At 50.8% G+C, this 20039-nt stretch overlaps 1 protein-coding gene across 12 annotated transcripts in view; it reads right to left on the minus strand.

The window, feature by feature from the left end:
* Positions 1-20039, minus strand: part of MSI2 (musashi RNA binding protein 2) — a 197812-nt gene that overhangs the window by 73362 nt on the left and 104411 nt on the right. For all 12 annotated transcript variants that reach the window (XR_010030231.1, XR_010030230.1, XM_063173856.1 and 9 more), the window contains exon 7: positions 5750-5798. Coding sequence is in view for 10 of the 12 variants with exons in the window: in XM_063173856.1 (XP_063029926.1) it covers positions 5750-5798 (49 nt within the window). In the remaining 2 variants the exon portion in view is untranslated. The remainder of the gene's footprint in view (positions 1-5749; positions 5799-20039) is intronic.

The raw sequence follows: 20039 nt of genomic DNA on the forward strand, positions 1-20039 counted from the left end.
ACCTCACTGCTCAAGGCAGCCTCAGCTGGGCACACGACGTGGTGTCTCTAACACAGGCTCACCCCCTGCAAGTGTGACAGAACCATGAGCATCATCTAGGAAACTTGAGAAATACTGGCACAGCCCTCACTTTACGTTTCCTGAAGAGATCAGACCCTCCTGAGTGCTGCTCAGGTGGAGCCTCTCCCCTCCTTCAGACATCTCCTCCTTGGGGCAGCTGCTCGCTCATCTCCTCCCCTGGATGGAATTTTCATTATGGGCACAAAATGAAGCAATAAGGGCTGACAGACAGCACAGAGTGGGCAATTACTGCCAGCCTCAGGTGGCATTATGCAGCGTGAGGCCAGGGCTGGGATGGCTGTAACCACCTGAGAGGTTCCATCAGCTCCTGGAGGAGCGTGGCCGGAGCCTGGTGCGCCCTTCTGAGCTGGGATGGGGGCTCACACTGGCCTGGCTCTGGTTATTTTTACACCTCATGTCAGGTGCCCCCAGCAGCAGCCACAAGCACGGCCAGGAAATTAAATGACAGAGGAGAAGGATCCAAGAATTGGCAGCTTTTCCTTTTTGTTTTGTGTTTACTAGCACAAGAGCTGGGTGAGACACAGGCAATGTGAGACACTCACAGCCCCCACACCTGGTGAGAGCCCAAGGGGGACAAACTGGTGCCAAATGGGAATACTGGGAAGTGTCCCCCATCGCCGAAAGCAGAGCAGCTCCCTCGTGCTGCTGCCACCCCAGCTCCCAGTCTGGATCCCCAGCTAGAGGAGAACTGGTGACACGGAGCAGAGGTGTCATTGCTGCTCTGCAGCCTTGCAGCCGTTAATGTGTTTAAGAAATGAATATTTATAAGCTGGATGTAATATTAAAAACACACACATATAAAATATTAACATGGCACATGTCACTGCTGCAATCCAAACAGACAGGTGTGACTGATGGTGCTCACTGATAGGTGTGTAAATGGTAAATAATATTAACTAATGAATCTCTGCAGCCCTCACGTGAAGTTCAGAAGCAAATATTTGCTTAAAAATCTCTCCAAACGCCCTGTGGGCAGCTGCTGCTCCCCTGATCCCCTGGAGGAGATCACCAAGGGTTAAACTCTCTATTCCAGCCCCAGTCCCTGGGATGGGTTTCAGGGAGGGAGCCCAGCACAGCCCTGGCACTCTCTGGAGCCCCATTTGAGAGGTGATGCAGCTGGCAGGGGAATATCAGCCCAGCTCACCTCGGGAAGCAATAACAATAACAACAAGACTGCCTCCATTTAGAGCTCGTGGCACACTCCTCATCCAGAGCCCTTAAAGCACTGGTATTTTAAAAAAGCATCACTGTGGATGCTCTCCCCAGAGCTGTGGGTCAAACCTGCTGGAGCAGCTCTGCCTCAGCCCTGTCCTCCCAAAAGCACAATCGCCCTCCAAGCACTTCTAAGGATGCTCAGTGCTACAGCCAGGCTGCTGCCAAGAAAAGCTACACTCTAAATGACCAAATTAGGCAATTATTTCTATATATTTTAACTACTCTTTTCTCAAAACTGCCTGGGGATGAGTTTTTAAATGCACATGACCTTGCTTGACTTGAGGGAGATGGCGATAAACAAATAATTGCAGTGACTTAATTATATTTATATCTCATCTATAAAAATGTCAATTACAACTTCAGAGATCAGCTCCAGAACTGAGATTTTGGCAGCTGGACAGAACACAAAAGGCTATTTTTCTCCTCAGAAAAGCCTCCTCCTTGGCCAAGGCACAGCCAATATCTCCCTAACAGCATCGCTCCTGACTCTCCCAAGAATCACAACCACTGTGCCAACTGCTCCCACCTGCACAATTACAGCCATGCCTGAAATCTGCTGGATGGGCACAGCACAGCCATGGAGCTCAGCCCTCCCCTTCCTCCCTGAGAGAGCCCCTGTGCTGTGGTTTTGGTGGGATGGGGGCACCAACCTTTCAGCCTGAGCTCTGTGGGTTCACATAAACCTCACCTGGGCACACCATGATGCCACACGAGGGTACCAGCAATGTCCTGGTGCCCCCTGCAAGGGCCTGGCAGCCCAAGGGATGCCCAGCCACCCTCCAGCCCTGCCTGGGCAGTCCTCACAAGCCCAGGGAACAAAAGAACCCTGCAAAGGCCCCAGTGAGTGAGCACAGAGCTCAGCGCCCACCCCTGGGCACGTCTGAGCCCCCAAAACACATGATGCTGTCTGTACCCTGCAGACAGCCTGCCTGGCATTAATTTTGTTTAGTTTCAAGATTAAAGGAGTCCAAATCACACGTTGTCACTTCCCTCCTCTCTCCACTGCCACCCTTAACTGTGCAAGAGGGTTAATTGATGTGAAAACAACTCTGGGGGCTGGACGGCTTTGAAAAACATATAGTATTACACTCAGTGCTGCAATTACAGCTTGGGGGGGTCACTCACTCAAAATCTGGGGCTTTCTGTGAGCCCAGGACACGGGGCTGCTGTGCTGAGGGTCCTGGGCAGCTCCTGGGGTGGCTCAAGGCTGTGGGCACCCAGGGAATGGGCACAGGCTGGGCAGGGATCACAGGGCTGGGACCAAGGTGAGGAACCACTGAAGCCCCTGTCCTGGCTGCCCTCAGGCTGGGATCAGCTCAGGACAGCCACTCTGGCACCTGCACTGATCTGACCGTGCCTTCCTCCCTCCCTGCTCCTCCTCTGCTGGGGCTGCAGCTCCTGCTCAGCTTTGCTGGGAACACAAACCCTCACGCAGCCCAAGGGCACGGCCCAGCACATTGAAATGCTTCCTGGAGCTCCTCTCCATAATGAAGTTAGAAGGACATCATCATCCTGCCAGGCTCCCTCCACCCCCAGAGATCAATAACTAATGCTGAACTCCAGATTTTATCTGCACTTTGCAAGGGTAACAAAATAACACCACCCTCTTTTTTTCCCCTTTCTTTCCAATTACTGAATCCTTTCAAGATTGACCCAGTAATTTTCAGCTCTATGAAATTTTAAGCAGTGAAGAAAAGTGACAGAAGTGATCTGCCAGAATGCTGGGAGAACTTTTGTGTGTGGTTTTTAGAAGACTGCAGGAATACAGTAGTTCAGAAATGGAGGATCACCAACACTTTCTTTCCAAAAAAAAGGCACCTAAACAAGCTGACCCAGGGATATTTACTTATCAAATGCTGTTTTTTTTGTGTGCCCACAGCCAGAAGAACCCCTGGAAGGAGGCATCCCAGTGATTCTAGGGATTGTCTTGCCTACAATACACCAAAACATAACCACTCCAATTAAACACAGATTTTGCAGCCTGCCTTCAATATGGCTAAACAGATCAGCATGAAATGCAGGAGCTGAGTCTTATTTTCCTTCGAGAACATCCAGGAATAGCTGGACATTAAAATACCCCTGGCAGAGACACAGCAGGACTGGCCTGATGGCATTTCTAAGGTTATAGAATCAGAGAATCATTAAGGCTGGAAAAGACCTCCAAGACCAAGTGCAGACACAAAGTGCTCCATGCCAGGCATGAAGTTTTATCCTGTGTGGGGTTTTCCAGGCAGGGTGAGCAGTTTTGAAAGCCCCTTCTCCTCTGCCTGGTTCAATCCTGCATTTCCACGGAACAATGCTGGGGCAGGTGAGTCCCACACTCCCCAAACCCACACGTGCCAGCATTATGCCAACAAACCCTCTCCGTTTTTTTGCGAGGGAATTTATCTCACCTTCTAGCAGTGGGAGTGAATTTTAATCCTTCTCCCTTCCCGTGCCCACGGTGATTACTGCAGGCAGAGACCAGGGCAGCAAACCACAGCGGATATTTTATCTGCCATTCCTCCTTCCCCTGGCTAATTTGAAGATACAGATTGCAGCCCACAAGTGGTTTTGAGAATTGCCATTAACACTGTTGCTGCACACTAGTGCATTTTAAACACGCTCCCACCACAATCAGAGTGCCACAATTTGTAAAGTCTGTGGTGATTTTATCGGCGGTGGAAGAGGCAGAACTCACTTCATTCATCACCACAGCCCCGGGCCAGTTCATTAGGCTGATTAGCACCAGCTACCTGTGCAGAGCAGGCAGAAATGCCACAAAAGGCTGGAGAGATTCAAGTGTGAAGATGAAGAGGACTCTTACTCTGCCTTTTGTACTTGAGTTTTCCTCCCACCTGCGGCTGGCAGGGTAAGGGCTCAGAGCTCAGCCCTCTCTGTCCCTGGGAGCTGTGCAGCTCCTCTTCCCTGCTCACAGAACTCTGGCTAACCCCACAAACAGGCAGCACTGCCCCTCTCCCAGCAGTGGGTGAGTAAGGCTGCTCCCTGGGATGCACCTCCCGAGCAGAGCTGATTCTCCTGAGTGCCAGAGAATCCTTCCTTCACCAGGAGAGGGACTCCAGCCCAACCTGCCCCAGAGGGACAGACCTGGGTGCTCAGTCTGCCTCTGGGGCACAGGAGCTTGTGGGGTAACATCACCTGCACCCAGGGGCATCTGGAGCCTGCTCTTGGTCCTCGGGGGCTTCTAGTTCCTCCCCACTTAGACCTCATCCAGGAGCTCACACAGGGATGCTAATGCAGAGCAAAATGTCATGGCTTGCATGTAGGAAAAACAAGCTATAAAAAAATTAGTCAATGAAATCAATTCACAGAATTCTCAGGGGAAATAAGAAAGGATGACCTGTTGCCTCTCATCTTCAACACACGTAGTAGGATAAAAGCCCTTTGTGGAAAACCCAAAAGGTTTCACAGCACCTAAGGCGCCCCCCAGACGTGCAGCCCTGATCTTCAGCAGGCCTCTGCTGCTGGAAAGTCAGTGCAAAGATGTTTGTGGACAAGGAATGCATCCTGCGGGGCTCATTACCCAGGCTGCAGCCTGCAGGCTCCCCAAAGAGCCCAGAAATGCTGAAGCAGGGCTGAGGCAGGGCTGCTGGAGCAGAGCTCAGCATCCCAGAGCTCAGACACCAACACTCACCGTGCCCTCCTGCCTGGAAGTGCTTACAGCAGCACAGAGCCAGGGACAGGGCAGGGTCACCTTGGGCACAGCGGCAGGATCCTGCACAGGAGGGCTCACACAGCCCTGCCCTGCTGCCCTGTCCCTGCAGAGCCTCCAGGGTGGGCACAGAGAGCTCACAGAGAGACAGGGGGAGCCCAGCCTGGGATCTGAGCAGAGCTCACAGCCAGGGAGGAACCCAGCCCCGGGTTGGGGACATTTCAGCAAACGGAGACACCTGCGCCTGTGTCAGAGGCCCCCAGCTGTCCCCAGACCATGGGGCCCCTGTCCCGGCACCAAAGCAGCTTCTAAATGCCACAAACATATTGCTGAGACCCTGAATGGAGAGCAGTATTTATGGCCCATTTAAGGGGGATTTCATGGGGAAGGGTGGAAAATTCCCTGGATATAAAAGGAAGTTGCCACGGGTTGAACTTTTCAACCTGAGCAAGAGCTCTGAAGAGGTCCCTGCTACAAATGGAAGGGCACTGGCTGCTCACAGAGCCTCCCTGGCTGGGGGGGCTCATCTTCCTGAGCAAGGCTTTTGCTCAGTGCTGCTGAACTTTCCACTACAATCCCTGACTTTGGCCATTAGACTGAGCAGGAAAGCCACTCCTAACAAGAAAATCCACGTGCCTGGGGCATTCCATGCCAACACCACTCCTGTGCTACCTGCAGGACAGAGGCTTCAGTGCCATGATTTAGCCACTGGCTAAATTCAGATCTCACTGGATCTGGTTTTTGCTCCCCCATGCAGAAGCTGCCACACACTGTGAGCTCAGAGCCCCCAGCCCCTCTTACCTCTATGCCTGTTGGTCGTCTTGTCAAACATTAGCATGGCATCCTCTACCTGCAAGACAAAGAGGGAGAGTTGTGCTTTAACACAGCTGGCACCGACTCAGACACAGCACACACACACCAGGGAGGGCACAGGCAGGAGCACAACTCCTTGGTTCTGGCCAGGGGCAGCTCCTCCTGCTGGAAACCTGCTGCTTTCCCCTCCCTGCCCTGGCTGGCAGCTGATCCTGCAGCAGAGCAGTGACCACTGAAATGCTGATCCTGAAGCACAGCAGTGACCACTGAAATGTTGATCCTGTTGATCCTGAAGCAAAGCAGTGACCACTGAAATGTTGGCCCTGAACAGCCCAATATCTCATCAGCTTTCCCAGTGCACATCAATCCCCGGCTGTGCCTCATCTCCCTTCTGCAGGGAGACCAAGCAGGGAGGAAGTGTGCATGCAAATCGAGCCCATGACTCCTCCAAATTTAGAGTCACTGTCTTGGTTGAGAATTGGGTTAAAAGAGGTATGAGCAGGGTAAAATCTGGTCAGCCAAGAAAGGTATTCAGAGGTTTTCAAAAGGGCTTTTGAAAAGCTGCAGGAGAGAGGGGAGAGGGAGGAGGGAGAAACTTTAATTCGCATCAGGCTCGGCATTTCCACTTCACAGAGAGATGACTGATGAAACGTATTGAAGTGCAACCAAATTGCTTTCAACTTTCATTAGGATTTGCATGATTTATTCCACCTCCATTTAATCTGTGCAGCCACACCTAAAATTCTGCACTTATGGCACAAGGCTGTGGTGCTGGGGTTGATTATCACACCCCGAGCTGCTGCTCTGAGGCTGCAGGGCTGGGGCAGGTGGGCCCATGTACCCCTGGACATGGCCTGGGCAAGCTCTGAGATGAAATTACACTTGCAATCCTCTGCTGCAAACTCAGGGATGATGAAACCTCTAACACTGAATTACACGAGGTGTTGCAGGAAGGAAGAAGAACTTTAAAGACAAGGTTTCATCCTCTAAAGGACTCCACTGCTTGTCTGCGGTATGGCTTTGAGATTTTTTGTTTGTTTGAGGTTTTTGGGGTTTTTTCCCACCAGTAATTTTTCTGTATTTCCTTGGGGCTTGTACTCTGGCTTTCTATAAATCATTTATCTCAGCTAAGTGATTTACAATGCAGTTCCATGCTCTCCTCATCCCACACAGTGCCACTGAAGGGTCCACCTGTCCCTCCAAGTGTCCTCTCAGGCAACAGACAGACATGCAGCCTCTGTCTCTGAAAAATTTCCCAGCCTTGGCTGGGGAGAAAGGGCTTGGGAAGGTGCTGAAAACACAAGGTGAACCTCCCTGAGGTTCTGAAGGGCTGTAATAAGTTCCAGGAGATTGTACAAAAATACAGTGCAGCAAAACCTTACATGGTGCCTCAAATTCATCTGAAAATCTGTCTCTGCTTAAGTTCTTCTTAACTTTTTTAGTCCAAGTGGTTTGCAGAAAGTGCCAGCAGTGGCCTGAGAGGGTGCAGAAATGCAGCTCTCCTGATATCCAAAGATGCTGATGCACTGAAAAACCCAAAGTGCATTAAGCACAGAGCCCTGTGTCCTGCTGTCTGTCTGCCCTCCAAGGGGGAAAACTCACCAGGATGAGCAACACCAGGAGGCAGATAAGGACCAGGCTGCCCTTCACCCTGCTTATCTCTGCCCTAGGGTTATGTTTGCTCAGCAATCTTTATTTTTCATTCTCGCAGGTCTTGGCCTCACTGGAACCAAAAATTACAGATTGCACCTGCTGCTGCTTCCTGGGGCATCACAGCACCCAGTGCCACCCTCTGTCCCCACCCAGCCCCTGCTGCAAAAGGTTCAATGTGGGATTTTCCCTCTCCATCCCCATGCCAGAGATGGCAGGATGCACATCCAGCTCCTTGGATGTGCAGGAGCACAGGGATGTGCCCTGTCCCCCAGCCTGAGTGCAGGCTGTCCTGATAAATGACACCTCCCCTGGGCTCTGCAGCTCCCTCCCCTTCTCCCACCTGCCCAACACACCGCCATCCCCTGGGCAAGCAGGGCTCTGTGCCACGTGTGCCAAGCTGCAATGATGATCTTGGCAGGCGCATTTTCATGCAAATAAATCCCTATTAGCCGTACCAAGCAGGGGCTGCAGGGCTAATCCTGGAGGGAGGTTCCTGGGCCCCCGGGGGCACAGGCACCCTGCAGCGGGCACTGCCCCCTCCAGCAGCACCAACTGCTGGCACCAGGGCTGGGCAGCAGCCCCTGCAAAAGGCTCAGCCCCGACACTGCACACATGAAACCTGCACAGGGGCAGCGCCTCTGCAGCTGAGTTCAGTCGTGGCCCAAGTATGCCTGGAAGAAAAAATGATCAGTGGGATGTTCTTTGAGCCAGCTGGTGCCCTTTCAACAATGTCTAATTGGTTATCTTTTCTCTTTCCTAAGGTCAGAACATTTTATCTCCGTCTCTGCCCTTTCTGTGCTTACCCCACCCTGCGTTATTTTTTAGGGCAGCCATTGTGGCAGAAGAATAGCCTCTCTCCTCCATAGCCCAGTGACACAATGAGACTTCTTGAAACCCCCTGAATAGATAAAGTGCGGTGGCAAAAGGAAAATTCTATTAACGCTTTGCAAAATAAAACATCTGAGAGCTGGTGAGACAAGCGGGAGAGGAAAATCAATGTGGAGAGGGCAGAAAAACTTTTCACCAGTCGCAAAAAGGTGGCGAGGGTATGGGAGGGAGGGAGGAGAGAAACTTATTAATGCAGAAAACCCATCAATGGTATGGAAATCTGGCAGAACAGCAAGAACTCAAACTAGAAGAATTTGAATATACAAAGGGCTGAATAGAATGAGCAAACCACAGCGCCTCACACACACAGCCCGTTTCTCACGGTGCTCTGCGAGGCAAACACAAGCGGCTTGTTCGAGCTCTCAGCAAGGAGAGAGAAGGGACACGGCCAAGGTAACCGCCAGTAAACCCCGCTCTGAGCAAACCCATCCCCGTGTCAGGGGAGGGGAAGGAAACCAGCCCGCGGCCGAAACTCGAGCACAGCCAGGGCTGTGAGCGCCCCATTAACCCCTCCGCCAGCCCCAGAGACGCTCAGCTGCAGCTTCCCCAGGTCGCAGCTCGGAACACGCAGCTCTCGCTCTGCACACAAGAGGCAAGGAAGGCTTTTCCTGGCAGCTCTCGCTCTGCACACAAGAGGCAAGGAAGGCTTCTCCTGGGCTAGCAGCAGCACTGGAAGGTGGATTGCCGCCTGCAAGGCCTGGCCGTCACCCATCACACGGTGCCAGCTGGACCCCAGCCCCAGCGAGGCCCTGGATGCCCCCGCACGGAGGGGAGGCTGAGCCATCCCACCCAGGGCACCCAGACCCCAGCCTCCTCACGTGGAGCCCAAAGGAGCTGATTAATGCAGACTCATTCCCAGCACCGAGCCAGAGGTACAAAATGAACAGCCTCAGGACTCGGGGTAACTAATAAAAAGAAGAAAACAAAGGCTTGCCAGTGAACACTGGTTACAAATGGACACTTCAGGCCCCCAGACTCCTCTGTCCCAGCACAGCCCATCCATACAGCCAATGTAGACCCAGTTTCTTACATAAAGCCTAACTAATGGGCTTCAGTTTATTTAACTTCTTTTTTTTTTTCCAATCCACTTGGGGCTCTGAGAAAAGGAAGGGCTCTACCACTTCATTACTCACTGCCTGGAAGGAGGAATAGGGGAGAATAGGAGGAAAGAAAAAAAACCTGGAGGAGCCAAAGGCTTTAATAATCCTAACAGTTCCCAGGGTTATTTAAAATATGCCCAGCCAGTTCACAAAAGGCTCCACGGAGATAAATGTATTTGATTTTCTTCCACTTTAATGGAGGCATACATTTAAAGCAACAAAACCAGGGTGACCTAAATAAAATGACTATTAATTGTACTCAGAAAGTCTCTGAATTTAATGCAAGTGATCCAGCACAAGAACATTCAGTATTCTCCAGTCATTCCTCCTACTTTCCTCTTTGGGATTTTCAGCTCCTCTTTTCCAGGAGGAGCTGCTCAGATCCAGCACAGCCCCTGGTCACTCACAGTGTCACCAACAGGCTGAGTGCCCTGCAAGAGCCAGCAATGGTTCCAGAAAATCTCCAGGGTGGTGCTGCAGAAACTGGAGCACTGTGCTGCCATGAAAGCACAAGGACCAAACCTAATTTTTTTTTTTCTGGGAAACTTTAAGCCTCATCCTGTATCTGTCCAAGTGCATGATGCCAGCAGGACACAGACCCGAGAGGTGCCCATGGAGCCTCCCTGTGAAGCCAACCTTCCTGTACAGGGTGCCTGTGTGCACAGGAGCATCTCCCACCACCCCTCCACACCTCCGTGTTCTGCTTCTTCCATTTGGGTCGAGTTTACTCACTGAGTAAAACTCCCACAATGAAACCACCACAGCTACACTGGAGGGCACACAGCAGCCTCTGTGCCTCCCCACCCAGCCCAGGAAGGCTTTTCCTGATCTTTTCCTGATGCAAACCCCGAGTTCCCAGCACATCCAGAGCAGGCTGAGCTGTTCCTGTGCTCCCCTGGGTGCAGGGGGTGTTTGCCACATTGCCCAGCAGAGCTGGCACTGTGCTCTCCATCCCTTCAAGGTAAACAAGAATTAGGGCAGACCAATGGATTTACACCTGGAATGGATCATGGTGGCAATTCCAGCTGGGGAGGGAAGGAATCACTGAAGGAAAACTTTCACACAATTCAGCTGTGCCTCTCCTCCCTCCATCCCCGACTCCTGAACTTTACAGCTCTTTTACCTCCTCTGCTCCTCCAAGAAAAGTGTGCTGGATATTCTGGCCTAATTCCTCAAATTATTTACCCACACCGCACAACTCCTCCAATATTTTGTTTTCTGAAGCAGAAAAAGCTCTGAGCTGCCAGCGAACTGTCAGGTGCTGTTATTTGAAATGCGCATGTGGAATCTGAGCTCCTGCAGATTTACAACCTCCCCTCACATAAATTAAGACAAATGCCTATTGCACGGCAGACAATTTGAAATGGCTCCCCCACACCAGGCCTCTGGGCTTGATTACAACAGAATTAAACAAAGAAACAAATTATCCCCCTTCTTTCTGTCACACGCGTCCTTTCCTCCCAGCACAGCTCTGTCTCCTGCCCAGGGGCTCCCCAGGCCCCCTGACCATCACACCCATCACCCCCAGGTTCCTTCAGCACTGTCCCAGCATGGGTGACCCCACCAGACCCAGCCCTGAGCGTGGCTGGTCCCTCTGCCACCACCCCTCCATGCTGACCCCATCCTGCCCAGTGCTCCGGGCACCTCCAGGCTGGGATTTCTGCTCCATCTTCCCAAGGCAGCGCTGGTTCCCAGCTCCCTGGGGAGGGATTCGCCTCCCCTGTGCTCCCTGGGCTGCTGGGGCACAGGGTGGGCTCCCCAGAGTGCCCTGGTGATGGATTGTGCACCACGCTAACAATCAGTGCCATACTGTGCAAGCACAAAATCCAGCGCTGGCAATTTTTCCCCCCAGCAGTCAAGGCTTTAAAAAGTCTTCTTCAGCAATTATAGCTAATAAAACTACAATTTTATTCAACACACACATATCATTGTAACTAATTTTGCTCCATCAGGGCTGAAATTAAAACAGTCATTCAATCACGTTAATCTCAGGGCTTGCTCACCAGCCGTGCCATGGCAAAGAGCATCCCCAGTGCTTGCCAAAATGCACTGGGGCTACTGGTGGGCTTCAAAATGCTCCTGCAAAACACGAACGCGTTACTCAACGCTCACTCTACCAAGGGGGATGTAAGAATGACTAATGCTCTCCAGAAAAAACAGCTTTCCACAGCAGGACAAATTAAACATGACTTCATGGACTATTTCTCATTAATTCCTTCTCTGGCATTAATAACGGGGAGTATTGATGAAAGCAAAGCTCCCATCAAGTCATAAACTATTGAGGACTCTTGGAGTGCTCCTTTACCTGCTGTCTTGACTGAGAAGCTTCCCTTGTGCCCCCAGATCTCTCTCCAGATCTCTCTGTTAGCTAACAACACCCACAGGGTACACAGGCTCTGGCAGAAAACCCCAGAATGAACAAAACAGCCCTTTCCTCAGCCTCTGGGGCTGCAGCAGAAAAGGAGGGTGGTGACAAGAGCAAGGGAGAGAAGGCAGTGGCATCAGGCAATCGCCTCCCCAGCAGCAGGATGGTTGAAACTGGGGTTAAACCATGGAGCTGCTGCTGCCGCCCGTCCCCAGAGAGGCAGGAACAGAATCCTGTTCCAAACATCTGCTGGAGAGCATCCAGCCTCCCTCACAAACACTGAATTCACCCTGCCTCAAAACATCCTTGTGTTTTACCCACCGAACAGACAAGGAAGAGGGTGGGACTGGAAGGGAAATTGAGCTACAGACGCTTTGTGACCTGCACGTGGCCCCAGGGCCAAGCACCATGCTGGAGCTCTGCCTTCATTCCCTGCTGGCACTGGGGATCCCCTCCCACACTCACCCTTCTGCAGCTCTGTGCTGAGCCCCCTCTCCCTGCACACGTGCACAGACCCTGCATTGTTTCCTGCAAACTTCCCCAACAACAGAACAACTTCTGGCAAGTGTTTTCTGTGGGATTCAGAACTGAATGAAAAACCCAAGCTCATCATCCTGCTCCCTGTGCCCTCCCCACCTGCCTGAGGGAGCCATCTCCAAACAAAAACCCGAGGCAAACCCACACAAGGGCGACTTTCTAAACGCACACACAATAATTTTAACTATTCTTTTGGGGCTCACGCTGGAGCTGTTAGGTTTACAGGTTTAACTTCTGATGCTGAAAGGCTGAGAGCTCCATGCAAACCCATCCCTCAGCTGAAGCTTGAACAGACCAAACACCACAAGAGTCGCCAGCACCAAGGCTCCAAGGAGCTCCTTCCCTCGCTCAGGTGCCCTCAGGCCAGGCGGGCACGTCCAGGGCAGTGCCAGGGTGCCGTGGGGCAGGGCAGGACCCTCTCCTCCCCCCTGGGCTGGCAGCCCAGCAATGCCATGCTGGAACATTGCTCCCTCAGCATTCCAGCCAGCCAGGTGCGAGGCGTTGGTGATTTTACTTTCACGGAACATTAGGCACCGTCAGCAGGAATAATTCTTCCTCCCTTCACAGGGCTCCTCTGCATATCAGCGCTGGGAAGTTGCAATCTGTTTGCTTTTCCAAACGCTGCTCAGAGGTGCTGCCCACCAGGCCTGGCTGGAGCTGGTCATGGAGGTGCCAGAGCAGGGGCAGCCTCCTCTCCTGATGGGCTTTGCCAGCACCACTGCCTGCAAAGCCAGACTTAAACACGGGCCCTCCCTCCTGGTGCAGCAACAGGGACATTGCCATTTCACTAACACAGCACCAGCTCAGCACCAGCCACTGTCCTGGGTGGGCTGCAGCCACAGCACTCGAGCCACCAGGGTGACCAGAGCAGGTTTAGAAGGGACGTCAGGCAGAAGTTCCTCCCTGAGGGTGGGCAGGCCCTGGCACAGGTGCCCAGAGATGCTGTGGTGCCCCTGATCCCTGGCAGTGCCCAGGCCAGGCTGGGCAGGGCTGGGAGCACGCAGGACAGTGGGAGCTGTCCCTGCCATGGCAGGGGTGGCACTGGGTGGGCTGCAATGTCCCTCCCCACTCACACCATCCTGGATTCCACGAATAACCTGTGGCTTTCCCTGAGCACCCTGAAGCCACACAGAACCCAGCGCGGAGCCTTCCCTGCTGCTGAGAACACCGAGAAAATCTCCATTCCCAGCAAAGCCAGGGTGTTTTCACAGATGCCTTTGCAGCAGTCCCAGGGCAGGCCGGGCTCAGGGACACAGATCTGATTAAGAGACATCCTGAGCAAAGTAACAGGATCGGGTTTAAAGAGCTTCCTGCTGCCCTTCCGTAAATACCTGCTGAATAAGTGTGAAGATAAGACAAGGATTGCATTACGAGGCTTCCTGATGCATGAAGGGCTTTTTTATTGCCCAGATTTGAAAAAAAAGAGGATGAACAATTGCCACAGCCGGCTCCAGCTAAAGGCTCAGCTGCAGAATCAAACTTCAGTTTATTAGCAAAGGAAAACTCATCTAAGTTCTCTTTGACTGTAATGAAAAAAAGTTTCATTTTATTTCCTGCTGGATCCTTTTCCCTTTTATTGTTCTTTTCATATACTGACTTGCATATTAAGGAATATTTTTCCAGGGCTGTTTGTTCTAAACAGAACTGTCCTCCCTTGTTTTTCCACCCCAAATCAAACACAGCTTATCTCTCTACATTTAGGGATTTTTTTAATTTATGGAAAAACCATTTGCAAACCAGACCTTTGCTGTGATAAATGTTGAGGCACTCAAGAAGGTGCCATTTTTTGGCCTGGGGTCCAAGCCCACCCTCCAAGCCTGGCTTTGCAGCAGGTGCAGGGAGGATGGTGGGGCTGCAGCAGCTCTGCCTGTGCAGAACTCTCCAAATCCTCCCCCTGTGCAGCTGCAGACAGGGCGAGGGGTCAGAGAACTGTACTCTGACCAAACTCATCACCCTGATGACACAACACCTTTTAGAAATGACTTTGAGGCTGCAGGAGCAGTCCCCCCACGCAGACAGGCTGCTCGGGCAGCGCCCACGCACAGGAAGCACAAGTGATTCTCCACTGCCACAAATTAATGACAAGAACAGGAGAAGACAAGTCCCTGGCTTTGCCTTCAGAACCTGCTCGGACAGACCAGAGCCTGGGAGGTGGATTTTCCTGAGCTCAGAGCCCCAGCACATCCCTGCACCACCCACACCTCAAGTTGGAGAGCAGAAATAACCAACACGAAGCACTTGCTCTGATTTCTGCTGCTCAGGGCTTTGGACCCTGCCGTACCTCTTAAAATACCCCAGTTAGTCTTGATGAGAGGGCAAGGGCCCAAAGCACTTGAGGGAACGATTCTCTTAAGCCTGCTCAGGGCAGAAATCACCATTATGTTAAATCAGCACTGTGTGGCTGCACAGAACGGGGAGCGGGGGACATGAAATGGCATTGCCACCACTCAGCACCTGGGGACACACTGCAGCCTGGCCCTTCCAGCCCAGCTCAATCAGGGCACTCAGAAACACCAGTCTGGGCTGGGATTTTCAGGTGCCACCTTGATTCCCTTCCCTGCAGCTCCTCCCCTTCCCACTCCAGAGCAAGCCACAGCAAATGCTGGGAAATGCCATCCTCCAGGAGAGCAGGCTATTAAGGCTGAATATAATATTGAAAGGAAAGCAATTAGTGGCGCTGCAGTGCTGGGCACAGCTCCTGTCCCCCTGCCCTCGGAGCTGTGTGCATCCTGCTCTGCCCAGGTCAGCCTGCTTGGAGAGGGGCTCAGTGCCCAGGAACCACGGCTAACACTGGCTAAATTGAGTTTTCACACGTGTCAGCAACGCCAAATCTCATCAGCCTGACAGCCTCACCCAGGCATCTGAAAGCAAGGTTCAGCTGCAATGTTTAATTACCCCTGCACGGCATGGGGATTACAGGGTAATCACCAGAGCTGGGATCCTGGAACCACAGCACTCCTCTCTTAAAGCCTGCTGAAGGAAAAACAAGGGCTGCTGCTCTGAGAGGGCTTTTTTGTTGTTGAAGTCAATTCAGCCTCCTGCTCCCAGCATCACCAAAGTGCTTTCTGTGAGAAAAAAGCAATTTTCTTTAGTTTATAAATGAAAATTCAAAAAAGAATCCTCCTCTCCCACTCTTATTATCTGTGTAACGAGGACTCACGGCACTGTCCACACAAACACAAGAAGGTTGAATAACGCTTTGCACGTGAAAATGGCCCAGAGTTTTCCAAAGGTGCCATTTCCATGCGTGCTGAACCTCTGGTGCCACATGCAGGGGACATGTGTCTTTTCTCCTGTCTGCTGCAGACTCCCCAAACTGCTCCCACCTTTCCACTCCTTTTTCTGCCTGCCCTCCCTCTCCGCAGGGCCCAACAGCTGCCTTTGAAGGGTTTGTTTGAAACCTCTTGGCTTCAAACACTTTTTATTTCTTGCCCAAAAGCTATTTGAATGGATTATGTCCCAGTGATGAATCTCTCCTAGAAACGTGACAAGAGCCTCTTGAATCACGGCAAACAGGCTCGGTAAATCAAACAAACGGCAGAAACGGGCAAAGAGAGGATTTGGGTGTTAAGAACGAGGTGACAGGTCCACACATCAATCCCTCCTGACTGACAAGATGTCCTTCCAAGATCGAGGGATATTTTTTAACTCTGCTTCCCTGACTCCACATTATTTCACAGAAATAACGCCAGATACAATAATTAAGCTGCGATCTTGGTGGATTGTTCACAATGATAATTCCACCTTTGTAATTCAGCTTCAAATAAACCCCCTTTGTTCTGTCTTATTACACAGATTCTGGTATCATTCAAGTATATTAACTGTAGCCTATTACTGTCACACAAAAATGCTCCCTGAGCCATAGCAAAAGGCTCCCTAGACAAAACTTTATGTCATGTTAATCCAAGCTTTAATAACGACGAGGATATATAACTGTTATTCTAATTGTGCTTTGTGTTTCTGCATACAAAAATCAGAAAATATCACAAGTGGCAGAGGCAGCCTTCCTCCAGTCCAGCAGCAGCTCTGCCTCCCTCCCTTCCCACTCAAACAGGGGCTCAAAGCAGCGGGGAGCAATTCCAGCCAAATCCCAGCTCACGCCAAGCTCAGCCTAAGGCACTGAGGGAAAGCTGGGCTGGTGGTGCTAAGTGCTGCTGCTACTGCAACAGAAATTAATACCCTCTAAAATAGCACTTAAACAGGGATAATCAGTATTATGGAAATTGTACATGTTTAATTCTTGAGTGTCTGCTGAAAACATTGCGTGATGAAGGACTGTGGGAAGCGGAGCGTTCGTTCTGGAGCCAAGGCTTAAAATAGGCAAAGGGAAAAGAAAGGGGGGAAAGAAAAGGAAAGAAAGAAAAATAACCTGGAAACAAGCAATGAAAAGACTCACAAATTTATAATTGGGCATTTCCAAGTGGTGGCTGCAAGGTGGGAAATGGATTTAAGGAAAAGTGGAAGGCTCTGGCGCACCCGACAAGGCTGAGGCAAATGTTCTCCACAGTATTTTGCTTGTGCTTTTGCTAACCCAGTTTTAAGTGCACTAGAAATTAGATTTATCCCCTCCCATAAGTAAAGGCACAGCGCTGATCTCACACCCAGATCCACGGCAGGCTGGAGCAGCCAGATCTCAACCTTGCTGTTCGGCTGGAGGACACAGCCCTGTGGACTCCTCCTCATCCTCTGCTCTTTCCTACTGCAATCCTCCCACCTTATTCCTGTAAAATTTACTTCAGTGCAGTGTTCACCCAGTGAACAGAAGCAGCATGTGACAGCAGTGAAGCTCCAGGGGAATGGGAGAACAAGTCTGATGGATTTACCTCGAAAAATACCATACACCAAACACCCTAATATGTCACCTTCTCCCAGCTCCTCTTCCACTCAAACCCTGAAGCTCCACAGCTCACCACTGCCACATCACAAGAGGCACTAAAACCCCACCAAATCTTCAATATAATACAGCAAAGTATTCATTAACCTGCTGACCCTGCAGCTTCCAGGCTCCGTGTTTTGAAGGTGTTTCCTACAACATGTTTAAAAAATGAAAATGAACAGTCTTGTGTAAATCACAAGACTCCACAAACTGGAGTATTCAGAAGAAAAAAAAAATACCCACAGAACAGCCTGAAACTCTTGATAAATCATGAAATTTGGCAGGACCCATCTGACAATGTTTATTTTTTTTCCCCCCAAAGTTGTACTATGCTCAACATTAGATCAAAACAGTTTTCTTTGGCAGACACAGGTTCTGCTCTGTACTCCCCTTCTCCCTAACACACCATATGGACTGTTCTTAATGAAATATATTTAGAGGGATAGTGAACCAGCTCAGCACTGGTGTAAGTGCTGCCTCTCTGCAAGTCAGGGACTAAAAAACATCATGTGTTTTTGGAACTATCACTTTTGATTTATAAGTCCTTAAAAGTGCAGTCAGTAAGCCCAGATTAAAATACCAAATAAAGCTTTAGTGATAGCAAACACACACACGCATACATATATAAAGTAAAATTGCTGCTATTTTTACAAATTGCCTTTAAGTAGCACAATATAAAGAGCCCAATGAAATGAGAAAAGCTGGCTTGGACAGCTTCAATACAGAAAAGATAACGAGACAAGAATTTATTAAAAAGTGAGAGGTGTTTTATCCTGCAGGGAGACAGGAAAGGCATTTCCAAGATTTCTAATATGCTCCTAGGATGGGTACAATGCAAATATCTGCTGAGCTGGAAAGGAGAGCTGTACCATCACAGGGAGGAAACCTGCAGAGTGAATCGGGGGGGCATTTATTGGAAATGGGAACTGGGGCCAGGCCCAGGGCAGCCCAGCCTCCCTCCAAGGCTCTGGGCACCCAAACACACGAGGCCAAAGCAGGTTCTTATTTTAGAATGACCAACTCCCCTGCCCAGAGCCCAGCAACCACCTCGGGATTTCTATGGACTTAGAGGAAATCTGCCAGTAATCCCATCAGCAGCAACAAGGCTGCAGTCTCCACAGCACAACAAATCTTTTAAGGAGCAAGGCGCTTTTATTCTGGGGAAAAAGATCTGTGTCAAGACACTTGGAGTTGTGCATTTCCTCTCCCCCTCTTCTCCCCTCCTCCTGGAGCAAGAGGCAGGACAGACAGGCATTATCTAACAAAAATCTTGCAGCGTAATGTCAAGATCGATATGTTGACCTAACAAGTAATGCCAGCCTTAGTAGTGTCTTAATGATGTGATCATTATCTGCTTACCTGAGTGCAGCAGCACTTGGCACGTGGGAAGGCTGAGGACTGCCCAGTGCAAAGGAGCACAAACACTGCCCCATATGCACATTCTGTGCAGCTGGTGTCCCCAGGAAAAAAAAAATTAAAATTATCTACCCACGCTCCTGAGCATCCACAGTGGGCTCAATTAAGCAGGCACAGCAGAACAGGCACTGCTGCTGAGGAAGAGCTGCTGCTCCCTCTGGGAAATGCAGCCTCACAGGGCATTTGTACCAAGTGTGCCAGATAAGTTTGTGCCAAGTGTGCCAGATGAGTTTGTACCGAAGTGTGCCAGGTGAGTTTGTACCAAGTGTGCCAGATGAGTTTGCACCAAGTGTGCCAGATGAGTTTGTACCAAGTGTGCCAGGTGAGTTTGCACCAAGTGTGCCAGATGAGTTTGTACCGAAGTGTGCCAGGTGAGTTTGTACCAAAGTGTGCCAGGTGAGTTTGTGCCAAGTGTGCCAGATGAGTTTGTGCCAAGTGTGCCAGGTGAGTTTGTGCCAAGTGTGCCAGGTGAGTTTGTACCAAGTGTGCCAGGTGAGTTTGTGCCAAGTGTGCCAGGTGAGTTTGTACCAAGCGTGCCAGGTGAGTTTGTGCCAAGTGTGCCAGGTGAGTTTCAGTGGGGCAGGGACGCCTGGAGCTCATCTGGAGCAGGCAGGGGACAGTGGCAGCCTGGAGCCCTCACTCCCTGCCTGGACACACTGGGTTGGATGGCTCTGGGGGCTCTGCTCTCCTTCCTCCCATCTCTCTGGGAAACACTCAGTTAAGACACACTTTACAAATCCTGTCTTCAACTGCTGTACCTGAGATAGCTCACGAGACTCACATTTCCCAAAAATATTGGGTCTGGAATCAAAGAGTCTTGGCCACACTTTAAAGTATTTCACTTTGTCCTTCACAGACTGGTCAGTACCTGCCTGGCCAGCCATCACTGCAGGTGCCAAGAGAAAGCAATGTCCCCTCCTTGAAAGCAGGAGGTGGATAAAAACCCATTTTCCACAGGCAGCCTCTGCAATGGCAGAGGCAGGAGCACCAAAGCAGGGATCATGGGATCATGGAACCACAGAGTGGTTTGGGGTGGAAGATCACCTTACTTCCACCTTCCCCTGCAGCTGGGCTGGGATGCTGGGATGTGTCTGTCTCCAGGGAGAGGCCGAGCAGAGATGTCACAAAGACAAAGCACACTTAAACTAATTCCAAGACTGAAATGTGTGATTTTTGGTCTAATTCCAAAACCCGCTACCTGGTGTGAAACACCTCTTTCAGTGGCTTGTTCTGGCTCTCCCTGGACAGCAGCAGATAAAGAGGCAATTCATCATCCAGCTGAAGGCTGTGTGCCACACTGTCCCCCCAAAGCAGGCTGACCTCCCTGCTGCACCCCGAGCTGCCATAGCAACACGAAATTAGCACACACACAACTGCTAAATGAATAATTTACTGATTTCATAAGAACCTGACTTGCAATTTATACTTCTATTATCTTTCATA

This window comes from Melospiza melodia, chromosome 21, assembly GCF_035770615.1.
Source record: "Melospiza melodia melodia isolate bMelMel2 chromosome 21, bMelMel2.pri, whole genome shotgun sequence".
Classification (NCBI taxonomy): Eukaryota; Metazoa; Chordata; class Aves; order Passeriformes; family Passerellidae; genus Melospiza; species Melospiza melodia.